Source organism: Haemaphysalis longicornis, unplaced genomic scaffold (assembly GCF_048455015.1).
Source record: "Haemaphysalis longicornis isolate Haplotype H1 unplaced genomic scaffold, Haemaphysalis longicornis Haplotype H1 scaffold_2, whole genome shotgun sequence".
In the NCBI taxonomy this organism is placed as follows: domain Eukaryota; kingdom Metazoa; phylum Arthropoda; class Arachnida; order Ixodida; family Ixodidae; genus Haemaphysalis; species Haemaphysalis longicornis.
The window spans coordinates 68158855-68175630 of NW_027526295.1; the positions used below are offsets into that span (position 1 = coordinate 68158855).

At 47.5% G+C, this 16776-nt stretch overlaps 1 protein-coding gene and 1 non-coding gene across 2 annotated transcripts in view; both read right to left on the reverse strand.

Moving 5' to 3' along the window:
- LOC144167167 (phospholipid-transporting ATPase ABCA3-like) overlaps positions 1 to 16776 on the reverse strand; it is a 48435-nt gene that overhangs the window by 15229 nt on the left and 16430 nt on the right. The window contains exons 2-3 of the mRNA XM_077696525.1: positions 10328 to 10515; positions 9391 to 9564 (exon numbers count right to left, since the gene is read on the reverse strand). Of these exons, the coding sequence (XP_077552651.1) occupies positions 9391 to 9564; positions 10328 to 10515 (362 nt within the window). The remainder of the gene's footprint in view (positions 1 to 9390; positions 9565 to 10327; positions 10516 to 16776) is intronic.
- On the reverse strand, positions 12933 to 13005 carry Trnai-gau (transfer RNA isoleucine (anticodon GAU)). The gene has a single exon. It is a non-coding gene; the product is annotated as a tRNA-Ile (tRNA).

Below are 16776 nucleotides of genomic sequence, written 5' to 3' on the forward strand. Positions count from 1 at the left end.
CAACAATTGCACTGCCAGCTTAAGCGCCTCCTGTCAATAATCGATACCTTCAGTCAAAGCAAACTTGTTTTATTTTGGGTTAACTACGCAATATGCTATCAGCTACGCTATCAGCCATCTGCTATTTTTTGGACGAGAAATTCCGTATCATATTACTGGTGAAATATAAAGAAATGTCCATGAGAGAATGCACACAGTTTGGTTGCATAATCAATTGAAAGGTATTTGCGACGGGGCCATCAATACTGCAAGTTTTGACCATGGAAGAGTCGAACGAACTGCTGAATATCGTACAACAAACATGCGGATTAAAAACGCTGTAAACCTTTTTATTATAGATTGCAAGGAAAATGAATCAATCAATTGCAGAGAGCTCAGAGTTGTAATAATACACTACTTGAAATTACGTTTATGTTGCAGTAATCACATTATGATATAAAAATCACTCTGTGAGGTTGAGTGCGTAGATAAGGAATATAGGCAGTTTCAACGACAGGCTCGCACCACGTGGTATGGGGTACGTTAAATACGTACGTATCTAGATGCGTACGTATCACTACGTACGTATACGTAACACTACACTGTACGTACGTAAGGTTAGATACGTACGTATCAAACCTTGCTTTGATTTAGTTGCCGCAGCGGCCAATTCGGTTTAGAAAGCTGAAAGGTAGTCATCGTTGCGCTTGCTGCTGTGGAGACATTTTCTGCAGACACCTGACAGCTGAATGAATGGTCAGATGACGCTGTTAAGGCAAATCAACAGGAGGGGACCACATAGTGAAGTCAGTACCTCAGCAGCAACAAAAAACACAACTAGTGGCTCTGTGTGTACCGAATGGTGTGAAATCGGACGTTTGAACCCGGTCGCACAGTGTCCGGCATAGATGGTATTATAACAACCATTCTCAGTTCCGCGAAGAAACAGGTTAAAGGGTTCGTTGGTTCTGGGTCCAGCCGGTTTCCATGACACCTGCGCGACCTCCATGCGGTGATTTTTCTGGTATGTTCGCTGACAGGTGGTGCAAGATGCGACGAAATGCCGCACGTCAACGTGGACGCCAGGCCAGTAAACCTCTCTTAGAACTCGGTTAAGCTTTCGTCGTACACCGAGATTCCGGCAGAGGTACCCTCGTGGGAGCTTTGAATTGCCGACTCTCGAAGCGGCTTAGGCACAAGAATCTGGTTACACGTTTTACCCGTAATTGGGTGGTACTGCCGCTACAGAATACGGTCTTAATGTAGGAAGTTGCAGTAGTGGTCCTTGCGGTAATAAAACCGCTTGCCGACTTTCTGCTGGCACCATTTCAATGAAGGATCGCAGTTCTACTGTCGAGCTAGCTCATCCTTTGAAAGAGGGCTCATAACTCCTAGCTTCTTGAAAAGAAGGCTGTTCTGCGTCTTTACAATGGCAGACATCAGCACCGGAACGTCTCGTGGCCTTTCCTTTTTTAGAGGCCCAATATTTTTCTCGTCCCGGCCGCTTGTGCTGTCCCAGCACGAATATGGGTTCAGTGCTGCTCGTACGCCAGTCAAGGTATCAAGGACGAGATCGTACGTGGGGTTTGCCATACAAATGGCGTCGACTTCCCCTACGAAGTAGGGCGTGTCAACGCGAATCTGCGCCTCTGGTAACTGCATTGCGGACCCGTCAAAAAAGAAGCCTTCCTTTGTTCTTCCGGAAAATCTCTCTTCGGGAATGAGGCCGCACCGAACAATAACGGTGTTGTTGCCCGTGTCCCTTAGAATGCGTACAGCTTCCCCGAGTGCACGCCCTTCAACAACGGGTAGGCAATCCGATAGGAATCGAGGTGCCTTGTTGTCCCATCGGTTACGGATGCGTGACGTTTCGTCTGCGTTCCTAGAGGGAGATCTGCAGATACGGTTTGGTTGATCCTGAGAAAGCTGTGTGAATTTTCCGGGTTGGTTGGTTTGTTTTTGCACTCTTCAGCGCCGTGCCCTGACTTGCCGCAATTCTTGCATTTCTGTGGGCTTCTTGGAGAGACGTGAGAGTCAGGGGCAGTGGGGCCGACGCGCTTGCATACGTAGCATTTTAGCGGCTGCTTTAGGGCGTCACTTCCGTCTCTGGGCGTCTCTTCTTCATTGTTGTTCCCGAGGTTCGTGACATTTTGGGCCTCCAGGAAGCGGTCTGTGTGGTCAGCCAGATCATTCAGCGTCTTGCAGTCTCGCTCCTTCTAGAATACACTGAGCTTGGCGTGTCAACACCATAGAAACTGCTCAGAGACAAGGTCCCCGAGTCCTGCGAATGTTTTTGGCACGCCCGCCATCTCAATCCAATGGTCGAACTATCCTGATAACCGGGCAGCCAGCTGTCGTACGGCCTCGCCATCCATGGCTCGCGCTTTCCTGAATTTCTCTTGGTAGGCCTGGGCAGTGAAACGAAAGCGCTGCCACAGAGCCTTTTTTACCGTTGGGTAATCCAGCAATTCCTCTGCTGTCATACGGCCTATCACAGTCAAAACTTCCCCAGAGAGGCACATGCTGATGGCCGTGGCCCACTTCTCTGGTGGCCATTCTTGTGCAGCAGCTACCCGCTCAAATCGCTGTAGATATGCATGTAAGTCATCTCAGCGCTCGTCAAAGATGGGGAGCAGCTTCTGTCAGGAGATTGACCATGACCCCAGGGGCATTGCACCATAAAAAAACCCAACCATCATCATCAACCATGACCCCAGGGGGTGGCGTGCCGATCGGTCCAACGCGGTTATCGTGGCTGGCGTTCCCCTGGGACCCTGCATTTGCCGGCGTTTCCTGAAGTCGGAGTTCCAGCAATAGGAGCTCTTTGCGCCTTTCATCCGCAGCTTTCTGCCTTTCGTCGCCGGCCTTGTGCCTTTCGTCCTCCTCGCGACTTGCTTCCCATTGAGCGACTCCTTCCGCGCGCTGGTGGGCACGCTCTTTCTCGACCCACTCACGGAGCTCAGCCCCAGATAAGCCTTACTGGACGCCTAGCGCTGTAAGCTTTTCGAGGTTCATAGTGAGGCCTCTCTGCACGGTACGAACGTCGTATTGGTCAGTATGCTACCTGGATCCTGGCAGGCTCGCCACTGTTCTAAGGATCAGAGGTCCAACTAGCACCTCGCTGCAGACCTAACGACTCATTCCGTCGTACGTTTCCATCACTTGTATTTCCAACTCGAAAACAAAACCACAAAACAAAGACTTGCGAATAGTTCCCGGGACCTCACAGACAAACGCGGACAGTTATGCGAAACACAAGCCTCCGGAGAAGTCTCACCACACCCCAGTCCAGCGCAGATGTCTCTGGTGTCAATGACTGGCCGAGACTGCTGATGAGGTGGTGCTTTTCGGGCCTAGCCGCGAGGCAGGCGGGTAGCAGGGCTGTAGGAGCGGGAATGAGTGGTACGCCAGACGCGCTCGCCGGCCTGGAGGTCCAAGAACCAAGTGCGAACCACTGATCGAGCAGCTTCGTTTTGACCGTCCCTTCGTCCTCCTCTTCCTCGTGTTCCGACAGACCGATGCAGCCGTCTGAACAGCCTAGGGGTTGACCACAGACGCTTTCCCTTCACCTTAGCACAGATGGCAGCTCGGGATAGGAACAAGGATAGGGGACGGGATGGGCAGCAAGCTGACCACGCACAGCTCGTGGCACATTAAGTAGAAGACATGGCAAACACGTGAACCGCACGGATTCCCATGGCGTGCGTGATGGGTAAGAATAGCCGACAGCTAAATAGGGGGAAGCATGCAGTAACGAAATTGAAGCATGAAGCAACGTATGATAGAAGTTAAAAAGTGACTAACATTTGTGAAACGTTTTTTGCCTTACATTGAATACCATATGGCTGATGGTCGAGAGGAACTAAAAAATTGACAACAAAGTCGAACGAGTGCTGCGAAACACAGAATCTTTACTGAAGACGTGACCCATCCCGTCCATGAACCACCTTACCGTGAAAGAGAGAGATATCCAAGATCAGGTTCGCAATATGCTCGAAGACGATGTCATTCAACGGTCGAATATTCCCTGGACCGCGCCGGTAGTGCTTGAGAAAAAGAAAGACAGATCGTTGCGGTTTTTGCGTGGGTTACCGATGGTTAAACAAAGTGACCAAGAAGGACGTGTATCCACTTCCAGGCATTGACGACACGCTTGATCGACACCGCCATGCCGGTTACTTCTCGTCGATTGGCTTAAAAAACGGATATCGTCAAATTGAGGTCGACGAGCGGGACAGAGAGAAGACGGCATTTATCACACCAGATGGTGTATACGAATTCAAAGGGATGCCATTTGGGCTTCTTTAAAATGCCATTTAAACCTGGCTTGTTTTTGTTCTGGGAGAAAACAATCGTTTCGGAAAACAGTGCTCGCTCGACAAATATGGTCACGTAAGACACCGTTGCTTGCGTCAATCGGCCAGTGTCGTCAGAGACAACCCCAAAGCCCCGCAGTGCTGTGCAGGTAAACCAAGCATAGTGCGCGCAGTACCAACTGCAGTACGCATGAGTACTTCTATATTTACTGTGCTTTCGTAACTTCCACTGTTTGTTCCACCATTCTTATTGCTTTAAAAAGAATGTGCCTTAAATTTAAGCACACATACCTCGTTCTGCAAGCTTATAAGCTTAGCCTAATTTGCGTTTGCTTTTGCCGGCCTCCGCCAATCGCAGAGCAGGCTGGTATGACATCATAGGTTCTGTTGCAAAAAATGAGTGAGTGGGTCGCATGGCAATTCCCTTTTTTTCCTAATCATATAGCTCATTTAAGCGAAGTTTAGGTTAAAACTGGTGTCAGTATGACTCTAACGAGGCCGTCTTTTAAATGAACCAAAATTGTGTTTTGTCTTCATGGCTCCTTTAAAGTCCTTGGTCATGTCGTGGGCAAGAAAGGAGTACGCGCTGACCCAGAGAAAACCGCTGCAGTGAGCACGTCTCTGACTCCATCGGACGAGAAGGCAGTAAGGGGGTTCCTGGCTTTGTGCGCGTACTACCGACGTTTCATAAGGAACTCCGCTCACATTGCCACACTACTGACCCACCTCATGAAAGACGACGTCCCATTTGAATGGAGGAATGGGCAATAACAGTACTGGAACAATTGAAGAAAAGATTTGCTGACGACACCTGTTTTTGGGACATTTCGACGAAGAGGTGGCGCCTAAGTCATACTGACGCAACCAACGTGGGGCTCGGTGCAGTACTAATTCAAACTCAGGATGACGCTGATCGTGTCGTCGCATATGCAAGCCGTGTGCTCTCAAAAACAGAGCGCAATTTATCCAGTACTGAAAAAGAGTGCGTCCACGTCATTTGCGTCATCACAAAGTTTTGCCCCTCTCTCTACCCACGCCCGTTCCACGTCGTCACTGATCACCACTCTTTATGCTGGCTTGCCAACCTGAGGGACTCCTCTGGCCGCCTGGCGGGGTAGAGTTGGCTACAGGATTTCAACGTCACCGTCGCGTATAGAAGTCTTGGCGGAATCATAGTGACGCTGACTGCCTCTATCGGGCACCCATTAAAATTGTGCACACAGGTACCCATGACGAGGCGACGCCTTTTTAGGGGCAGTTAGCATTGGAGATATCGCGACCCGTAAGCGGTGCGACGCCGAAGTTCGGCAGGTAATCGATTGCCAAGACGGCGATGCAAGCGATATTACAAGAACTTTCAAACGTGTTCTGCACGCCCTCGTCATTCGCGACACCGTTCTTTATAAAAAGAACTTTGATCCTGGCGGCCGGTCATGGCTCCTGGTCGTGCCTGATAATCTACGGCAAAAGGTCATCGAAGCCAGCTACGATGATCCAACTCAGGGACACTTAAGTTTCAGCCGCACCCTGGCGATATAGACAGGAAAGTATTACTAGCAGTGTCTAGCGAAATCAATGCATCATTATACCAGAACATGCCGTGAATGTCAACGACGGAAGAGGCTACCTACCCGTCCTGTTGGATTTCTAAAACCGATAGATCCGCCGATAGCTCCGTTCCACCAAGTCGGAATGGACCTATAGGTCATTCCCCGAAGTCCAGTGTGCAAGAACCGGTGGATAATTATTGCGACAGATTTCCTTACTAGATAAGCTGAAACCAAAGCCTTTCCATCAGCTACCACGTCTGATATTGCGACTTTATCCGTCAGATCGTTTTAAGACATGGTACCCCTGAGATCATAACCACCGACTGCGGCTTTGTCTTCACAGCCCAAGTAACGCAAGATATCTTACGGCTAAGCCACACCAGCAATTGCAGAATTATGGCATAACATCCGCAGCCAATGGACTTACAGAACACATGAATAGGGCGATTACGGATACCGAACATGGAACACCGAACATGGGACGAGGTCTTGCCTATAGTGAACCTCGCATATAACACCGCCGTACAGAAGACAAAGGGGTTTTCCCTTTTCAGCTCATTCACGGACGACAAGTGGCAACAATGTTGGGTGCCATGCTGCCACTCATGCCCAATGGAAATACTCATGAGAACGCCTAACTTGTATCCCAGCCCGCCGAGGAGGCTCGGCAACTAACCAGAATACGGATCAGTACTCAGCAGTCCGTCGACGCTGCTCCTTACAACGTTCGCTGACGTGACGTGCTCTTTAAGCCGGGCTAGAAGGTCTGGGTTTGCACACCTGTACGCCACCCTGGACTTAGCGAAAATATTCTTAAATGCTATTTCGGGTCATGCACGATACTGAGATGGGTTGGGACGTCAACTACCAGGTCTTTCTGGACCCAGAGCGCCGATCATCTCCCCAAACTGTGCACCCAGACGTCGTTCATGCTGTGCGCTTGAAGCCCTACGTTGATCATTAGCATGCCGCCGTCGCTCAATCAGCGCATTGCGTGGCACTTTTTCTGTTCAGCCGCATCGGGGCGATGCGCACTTGAAGAAGGGGTATTGCCACAACCGTAAGGAGGCCATCAAAGCCGACTTCGCCAGTCACTTCAGTGCCAGCTGTCGCTGTTGGTTGCTGCGGAGATCATCTGTCTTCATCATCATTATACCAACAGCTGTGATCATCATCATCTGACCGGCGGAAGAATACGACGTTTGGACTCGGACACGGCAAGCACGCAGACGCTGCTGTCATCACTTAAGCAGCTCTTGGCAGTAAAGCCCAGTGTGCTACCGCTCGATCACTGGTATTTATCGCCTCACCGGTGACAATATTTTCTGCTTGTGTTTGGTGCTACAAGTGTGCACAAAAGATTCCCGAATGCCGTAATTTCCGTAGTACAATTTAGTTGCTCGTACTGCTAGACGGCCGTACAATGAAGCTGAGATACTTTAAACAATGCAAGGGTCAGTGGCAGAACTAAAAACCCCGCATTACGCAAAGTGCTTGACAATGTTACCCAGTCAAATAGAGTCCACACATAAAGAATAAAAGCTAAGTGAAAGGGCCAGAAAATAAAGAACGTATTCAAGCGATGAAACTTCTTCGTAAAACCGAAGCATAATAGTTTTGTAAAAGTGTGGAGGGATTAACTAGCGATGCAGAACTGAGCGCCCTGTCCACCGAGGAGAGAAATATATCAGACAGGGGTACAAAATTTATTGAGAAAACGCTTACGAAGGCAGTTCCGAAATAGGGAACTCAAGGAGCAGCAAACGAGTCTAGTTCTAATCACGTGTTAAAGGAGCACTGACAGCAATTTTAGGCGTTAATATTATTTTACAGCTAGCTTCATTCACTCAACAGAATACCCTGGCTGAAATATGACCGGCCTGCTACGCGAAGAACATAGTTCAATTGGATCTCATTTATCGCGCCGACGGAGCAGCGCGGAGCGGCACTCAGCAAATAGACATCAGCGTGACGTCACCCCGTGAAGCCAAAAGAAGTGGCGTGACAGCGCTCGTAAAAAACTCGCGATGTCACTTCACGCGCGCGGCCCCACGAGCGGCGAGCGGGCGCAACGCCCTCTCAAGCGGGCGCCGGTGACGTCCACACAAAGCGGCGAGATCAGGCCGGGATTCTGTCATATGCGCCTTTCGGGATGAAAGCGTGGAAATTTGAAACAAACAATTTTCAGGCCGTTCAATCTAATTAACTATCGCGCGCTGAAGTATTTGAAGCGCTGTTTCAGGTTCGCCAGACCATTAAGCATCGATAAAAGCTATAAAAGTTTAACATAAAATTTTCGTGTCAGTACTCCTTTAAAAAGTGCCCATTTTATACGACGCGACTAAATGAAAAAAACATATCAGTCTTGCCACCTCGCCTGCCATGGGTCATGGTACCAAGAATGAAAATTAGGAGAGCCAACTCCAAACATGCAAGAAGAAAACTTAAGAAACTGAAGAGCTTAAAGCAGCACGGGAGATTTAAATGACACAGTGGATATACTGGAGAATTTTCCAGCGAATATTTTACTCATCTAAGCGATGTGGTGGTGTTTTGCTTTGCTGCTGTACTTTACAGGAAACATTTAACTGCTAGCAGTCTTCGTCGGGTGTTTTTTTTTTTTTGCCACTGACAACACATGTATGCCAATTTGAACGCAAGTGCAAGATTTGCGGATGCCTCTACATAGTGCTTAGTTTATTACATGTAAGGTACAGGTTGGGGTTAAGGCTTCAAATGCACCAGAACACAAATATATTTTTTATTTATTTGAGGCATTGACATAAAAGAGCAATAACTATGCAAGTTTGAAGAAAACTTCCAACAACTGCTCTTGATAATACAGAAAATAAAGGTAAGCATGACGATGCACCATGCCATTCTGTCGCAGTGGGCATGCGACGTCAGAGGGAGTAGATTGCGTGAATGGCTGGCGCCTTGCAAGCTACCGCCAGAAATATCACAGGGAGCAGAAATCACCAACGATTGTTTGAACTGTAAAGAACTATTTTCCCAAAGAGAAGCAATCACTCTCGCGTTACAGCCATCTGAAGATGAGGATACGGTTGGTCGGTTAACAACCACTGTTTTCGACTCCAATTTCGATAGGATTCCGACAGCAATTGACAGACTTTTGGAGAGGCAGTTAGTAGCCACAGATTGTTTCGCATTAAAATACGGTGTTGCGATTCTAGCGGCGCCTGAGGTCTGGTTTGATGGCATGGCTTGAGTGGTGGAAGTATGCTGACACACTTATTACACTCTCTTGAGTAACCCTGCAATGACATCACTGGTGACTTGTTGCATCCTAAAATATCAAACTGGTCGAATATTACTGAATGTTTTTGCACAATCAGCCACCATGGTGACGGAAACGAGTTGAAGCAGATATCAGCAATAACACATTGTAAAGCAAGAACCCGCTCTATGCATACTTCGAGTTACCTTAAAAATTGAAGTGAGCAAGAAAAGCAACACCTGAAGACGGCCTCATTTCGTCTTCTGCAAGCGTCTCCCGACATGCAGTGTACAGCAGCAGGACTTACTGGTGTGAGGTGAGCACCATAGGAATGTTGGTGTTTCTGCGTATCCGGTCCATGTTGCGCTGGATCTTCGTCCTGGCTACGACGTCCACGCCGGCGTACGGCTCATCGAGGAACACAACCCTGGGGTTGCCCAGGATACCCACGGCAATGGTGAGCTTGCGTTTGTTGCCCCCGCTGCACGTTCCAGTGAGTAGAAAATAACATCAGGTTTTTGTCCTCACCGCGATTATGCGCGCGCTTTGGTCCAAATTGTAGGGACCTCTCTAATCGCGACCGAGGGTTCGCTTTCCGTTGCTGCTACGGCTTCCTCTATTCCTTCAGTACAAGGAACGCGGAAACTTTGTAGCTACCCTCGGCTTAGAAAGCCGGTTTTCTTGCCCTGTGAAGCGTTTAATGTTTCGTTAAAAAGTTTTCATATTTCAAAGCCCTCGGATCCAGATGGTGTTACTAGTAGTGGATGCCACGCGCTGGTATATCGTTAGCTCGTTAAGCGGTGCTTCTGACTCAGCGTAAGTTGTGAAATATGTCCGCCGCGTCCAAGTATTCAGAGGGCGCATTCTGCTAGACCGTGGATCCTATTCCCAGCGGTGGACACTGATCTCGAACTCCCGCTGGGAAGAACAGAACGGAGAAGAAACCTTGAACGCGGAACTTGTAAAAATTACCCCAAGAGCACTCGGTGTTGTTTTCCTATAAAATTAACAAACTCCTCAAAACCCATCCGGCTTAACCTAAAGCCAGAATGGCTCCGGCGCATCCGCTCACAGCTGAGGGTTTTGTCAAGAGCCCGAACGCTTCGAGGTGTAACTGCGAACCTGGTTAGCCCTCATGTTGCCTGGTAGAAATTCGGACAGCGCATTTCATGAAAGTGGGCGTTATGTCGTCGTGAATCTGAAAATTCAAACACCGAGACACACACGTTTTCCTGCTCACAAACCTGTAGATGCCGCAGTTTTTGTGGGCGTGTTTCTCGAGGTCGGTGAGTTCAATAGCGCTTTCCACTGCGGCCTTGATCTGAGCCTCCGGAATGCCCCGCAGCCGAGCGTACATCCAGAGGCACTCATACGCGTTCAGTCGATCCAGCAGGCCGGACGCTTGGGGACAGTATCCGATGAAGGACTGCCACTGCACACGAGATGCGCCGAATAGATCAGTACTGCAATTTCACAACATTCCTAAGAGTCGCGATTCCACCCTTCTGGCGCGAACGATCACCCTCCATGGCTTTATATTATGGAAAGCTTTTATGCAACCGAAATTGCTAGTTAAGCTGGTTATCACTTGTTATTATGGTACGTGCTTTATAAAATCCCTCGCAACACTGTGTAAACAGTGGAAAATTTATATGCATAGTAACTTACATCTTAGAAAAATGACGCGTCTACGCTAAGCAGGAACCTGGGAAGTTCTGCCATGAAACACAACTCAAAACTGAATCCACCCTGCGTCGCAGTCTTCGAATTTGCAGCATTATAGGTTGAAAGCCACATGTTGTGGTATCAGCATGAAAAAGGAACACGAAAATGGAGACTTTCGTGGGACTTATCGCCAACACAAATAGTAATCAAGGTGACATGACTGCAGGCACGGCAACATTGCGCAGGAGAAGAGCGCGGTGGGGCTCTGGCTCCGTCGCTCGGATGTCGCATTCCTACAAGTTATCAGTCTTAAAGGAACCCTGCAACACTTATTCCAACTTTTTTCTAAATACCAATAATTTTAGTACACTTATCAACAAACATAACCAGTACCTAGACTGGAGGGTCGCAAAGTACCTCAGGCAGACATTTTTGCTATTGCCTAGCATATAACGTAAATACTTGGTCAAAAGATGTTTCTCCCTCTACCAGTCTTGGCGTTCGTCGAGCGCTCTAATTATGACATTACAGCGGTGTAGTGGCTATTGGCCGACTTTTTTTTTACTTGGAGCAACACGCAAATTCGATAGCAACATACAAAGAGCCACCAAATCAAAGCAGAAATGAAAAGTACATTTGCGGACAAAAGGCGCACCACGCAGTATCGCTCAGTACTGGCGATAACTAGCTTTAAGAATGCTTTCATACGCGAAGGAAAGAGTTAAGGCGTTTGTAGGAAGCGTTGCACAGGACCCTGCAAAACAGTCTCCCACATAGCCGAATTGGTAAGGCATCAGATATCTAACAGTAAAACGTGGGTTCGATCTCCAATATGAACGCGTGTTTTTCTTCACTTCCTTGCTTAAAAAAATTTCAAATGTTAACTTCAATAATTGTAGTAAAATGCCTCGCTATTCCCCTATGATTAACTTGGCATTGTGTACTGCCTGCCTTTCTTTGTAGTTCCGCAACAAGCCCCTCATTCCTAACCAAAATGTTCTGCAAAGAATGCCGAGGCCGCGTTTCTGGCAGGCTTGATGCCGAAAGGTAGCATAAGACTGTTCTCCGTCTGTCGACTGCTCATGACAAGCTTAGACACTTGAACCACGGCCCGGGGTTAAAAAGTAGGTCCCCTCGACCTCGTTTTGCCAGAGTGGCGCTAGTTGCCACCCTCAAGAGTCAGATACAGTTGTAGTGAAATAAATTATTCAGAAAGGGACGGAGAGTAAAGTCGCTCAAATAGTTGAATTGGTAAGGCAGCCGATATCTAATAAGATGGCGTCCGTTCCGTCCCCGCTCTGGACGCGTGTTATTATTCATATTCTTTTCTACATAAAAACTTAAATAACCGGGGTAAAAATGACAAAATGTTTTCGTATGCCTCCCTTGGTGTTTTAGAATACAGGCCTCCGGTGTTCATATATATGTTATTTATTCATAGAAGCCTTAAGGCCATATTGGAGGGCATTGAGTAAGGGGAGCATTTGAACACGTAATAACAATACAAAGTATAACTTGAAGACAGGAACATCGTAACAATAAAATGTAAACGCAATATACACATTTCAAAGTACAAAGTGATAGATTTTTGGCAGTACATGAACACTTGTGGCCGTTAGCGGAGCGGAAAAGCATACAATTTGCGAGAGAAAAAAACGAAAAAAAAAACACAACATAGAGGTAAATTCTAGTACTGGGCGTTACACAAAATTTTTTAACAGCATTAAATAGTGTAGAGCACGAGTAGCTGACGGCGGAATGTTTCGGGGTTAGATATGGTGGCCATGTTATCAGGCAGATCATTCCAAGGCGAATAACACGAGGCAGCGCGGATAAATTAACCGCATTGGTTTTACCGTAGATGCGCATGAAACTGGACTGATTATGCAATTTGCGTGAAAAAGACTGACGTATTTGATGTGGTAGCCGCGTTCGTTTATGGGTGAAAATATATTTGTGGAAAATGCGCAAAGCAGCAATATTACGGCGGCTATCTAATGGCCGCTACACACACACACACACACACATATATATATATATATATACCGAATCAGAATAGGAAATGAGGGGCTGGTTGAAAATAAGACAGAAGAATTGGCAGTCAAGAAGACCTCGGAAAGCAAAGGGGAGGATGTAGTAGCTCAAGATAAAGAATTTGGAAAATAAGAAAGTGGAGAAAAAATGCCCGCCAGGTGGGATCCGAACCCACGACCTCCAGAATATCGGTCTTGTGCGATAACCACTACGCTACTGGCGGGGCTACTTTAGCCTCCACTTTCTGGGGTATTTATGTTCAGGTGTTTTTGTTTCCTGCGTCCGAGTGACGCTGGCTACCATCCGGAAGCGCAGGAAACAAAAACACCTGAACATAAATACCCCAGAAAGTGGAGGCTAAAGTAGCCCCGCCGGTAAAGTAGTGGTTATCGCACCAGACCGGTATTCTGGAGGTCGTAGTTTCGGATCCCACCTGGCGGGCATTTTTTCTCCACTTTCTTATTTCCCAAATTCTTTATCTTGAGCTACTACATCCTCCCATTTGCTTTCCGAAGTCTTCTTGACTGCCAATTCTTCTGTCTTATTTTCAACGAGCCCCTCATTTACTATTCTGATTCGCTACATGCATAGCGAGGGCCTCTGTTCTGGCAGTCTTGGTGCCAAAGGGAGCTTAAGAGGGTTCAACGCTGGTCGACCACTCTCGACATGTCGTACACGCTCGAGTCACGGCGAAGGGGTTAAAAAGAAGGTACCCTTCACCCCGAGTAGTCCGAGTGGCGCTGGCAACCATCCCCAGGCGCAGGAAACAAAAACACCTGAACATAAATACCCCAGAAAGTGGAGGCTAAAGTAGCCCCGTCGGTAGCGTAGTGGTTATCGCACAAGACCGGTATTCTGGAGGTCGTGGGTTCGGATCCCACCCGGCGGGCATTTTTTCTCCACTTTCTTATTTTCCAAATTCTTTATCTTGAGCTACTACATCCTCCCCTTTGCTTTCCGAGGTCTTCTTGACTGCCAATTCTTCTGTCTTATATATATATATATATATATATATATATATAGGGTGACCTCTAACTGTCGCCTCAAACACAAAATTAATTGATCCAAGTCGGCATGTTAAGCCCGACACCTTCAAAATAAATCAGAGGCTAAATATTTTGGCATTTTTTCCGGCAGCAGACAAGACATATCTCACGCAGACGCAAACACGTAAAGTGATAAGGTATGTGTGCATCAGTGACGGTGAAGTCACAGTAAGATAATCTTCTGAGGTTTTTCTCGGATAGAAGGAAAAACCACTGATGAGATTACGGAAAGTATTTCCACGCAACTCGAACACTACGAATTCGACATAAGCTTTTGCCGCAGCCAAGGGTACGACAACGCAGCAATAATGGCTGGGGTCCACAGTGGCGTGCATGACAGAATGAAACAAATGAATTCGAAAGCTTAGTCAGTGCCCTGCGCGAATAATTCCATGAACCTTTGCGCTGTACATTCATTTGAAAGCGTCAACGCATGCGTGACGTTTTTTCTTCCCGTCGCTCCATTATTTATGTTGCTATTGTGTGACCTCATGTCAGAAATGCAGCGTCTTGTTTGAGATGCACGGGATTTTATAAAAACAGGTTAATTCTGTAAGAGTATTTCCCGTTATCAAATGAGATTATGTGTCTTTGTGACCACTAAAATTCGGTATCGTGAGAAATATGGCCGATAGTTAACAAGAACATCCGAAGTGACTGCTCAACTAGACATTATAGAGGAAAAATTGCAATTCAGGAATTGAGGACGAAAAGTGAAATTAATAACTGAATAAAAACTTCTTTAAAGAAAGTTGTCTTGGGCGCTTCAGCCTGAGTACATTAGCACTGTGGGCTGCGCACCATGGCAGTATCGAAAGAAATATCAGATAGTGCATCAGGAACATGATGTCTCCATCCTTTCTATTGCAAGTGCCGACGATCACTAGCACAAGCTTTCGCTGGTACTGGCTTCATTGCAGCCTTTCCTCGATCGTTTCTTTTTTTTGCGTGCTGACGCCAGGTATGGACGCGAACCATCCTCTAATACATGCCGTAGCTCGGATAATCACATTTTTCCAGTAGCAGTAAATAAATGAATGCTTTATAGATCAGAATGAAAATAACTAGTAATTATCATTAGCATTGGCGCCCGCGCAGCGGGGGAGCAGAAGGCGTGTTTTCAAATAGGGTGGTTTGATCAGCTCCTCCGACACGCTATTTAATTTTCATTTGGGTTCAGGGCTGCCCAGAGATAACATACTACACACCTCAGTATGGAACCCAATTTTTGTGAAGTTGTTGTTGGACAACATACGACTATTGTGCTTGAATTTTGCTAATGCAGTTGTCTGTAAATTCACTAAATTACACTTTATTAAGATATTTATGTTTCTTGTGAGCCACATTTTCTAGTATGCCGATCTGTATTGCCACACCTTGCTGTCTGACAGCAGATGTGCAAATGCGCTTATCAGTGTGCAGAGGCGCTGACCTTGTGTTATTCGGTGCATAAAATAAAACAGTCGTATACGTGCTACATTCGCGATCCCTTGGGAACAAAGGCGAAGGGGGGGAGGAGGAAAACCGCGAGAGGTATCCAGCGCGGGTGTGCTGGTGCTGAAACATCACCCCCTCCCAGAAATTTCCGATATCCTCGCCTTCCTCACTACATCCTTTATGTAAGACTCGAGCGCGACGAGTTGATCGTTAGTGAATCGCCTTGCCTTGAATCCTGCCTGGCAGCTCCCGGGCAGACCACTGTACTGAAGAAAGTAAACGAGCCTCCTGTTTATAATCCTCTCGAGGAGCTTGCACAGGCAGCTTGTCAAAGCAATGGGCTGATAACTGGTGGGAGAGGAAGGGTCCTTGCCCTCCTTCAGGAAAGCCACTACTATGGCCTCCCTCCAAGAGCGTGGAATGTGCTCCGAAAGGCACATTTTATTATATAGATTGTAGAAGTGTTTCAAGGGTGTCTGAGTGTAGGTGTTGTGTAATGGTGCAAGTAATTTGGTCTGCACCTGTGGCTGAAGGCTTACATGTGGTCACCGCGGCCTTCAGCTCACGAATGAAAAAAGGAGAATTGTAGGAAGTGTGCGACCTGTTGATATCACGAAAGGACTTCTTTTCTGCAGATATTTTGTGTTGAATGAAAGTGTTTATGTAGTGTGCTGAACTGGACACGTGTTCGAAGTGTTGTGCAAGTGTGTTAGCCTGGAGTTCGAGTGTGTCCCCTGCTGCGCTTACCAGGGGCAGGCTGTGTGTCTGTTGTCGTTTGAGCTTACGTATATGTGTCCAGACTTTGTGTGTGTCCGTATATGAATTAATGGATGTCAAGAAGGTGTGCCAACTCACTCGTTTTGCCTCACGACGCACACGCCTTGGCCAGTTTGAGCAAAAGGAGGTTACCCGACGTGGGATACCGACGCAGGATACCCCACGCCTTGTTCTGGGCCTCTCGCGTCCGCCTACAGTCCTCATTCCACCACGGGCTCCTCTGGTTGCGCGGGGCACCAGAGGCGTGGCAAATGGACCATTCGGCGGCGTCGAGGATGTGCGCCGTGAGTAGTTGGGAAGCTTCTTCAATGTGTAGTGGTCTTATGGTTGTGTAGTGTAGTTTGGGTGTCTGTAAATGTATTCCAGTTAGCTCTTGCTTCATTGAACCTGTGCTGGGAAGATGGAGTGCATGGGCCTTTACCTTTATGTATCTTAGTGAGGTGGGGAAGTGGTCACTACCATATGGGCCAGTGCCCACACCTCACTCGAGAAGAGGAAAGAGAACTGCGGAGCCAATAGCCAAGTCAAGATATGAGGGTGTGTTGTGTCCTATATTAATGTATGTGCGCTTATTTTTGTTGAAGAGGCATGCTCCTGAAGATGTAAAGAATTTCTCTATCAGGCGACCTCGGGCATCCGTGCGAGAAGAGCCCCAAAGACAATTGTGCGTCTTAATGTCGCGTGTGAGGATGAATGGTTCGGGCAGCTGGTCAACCAGCGCCTCAAACTCGGAG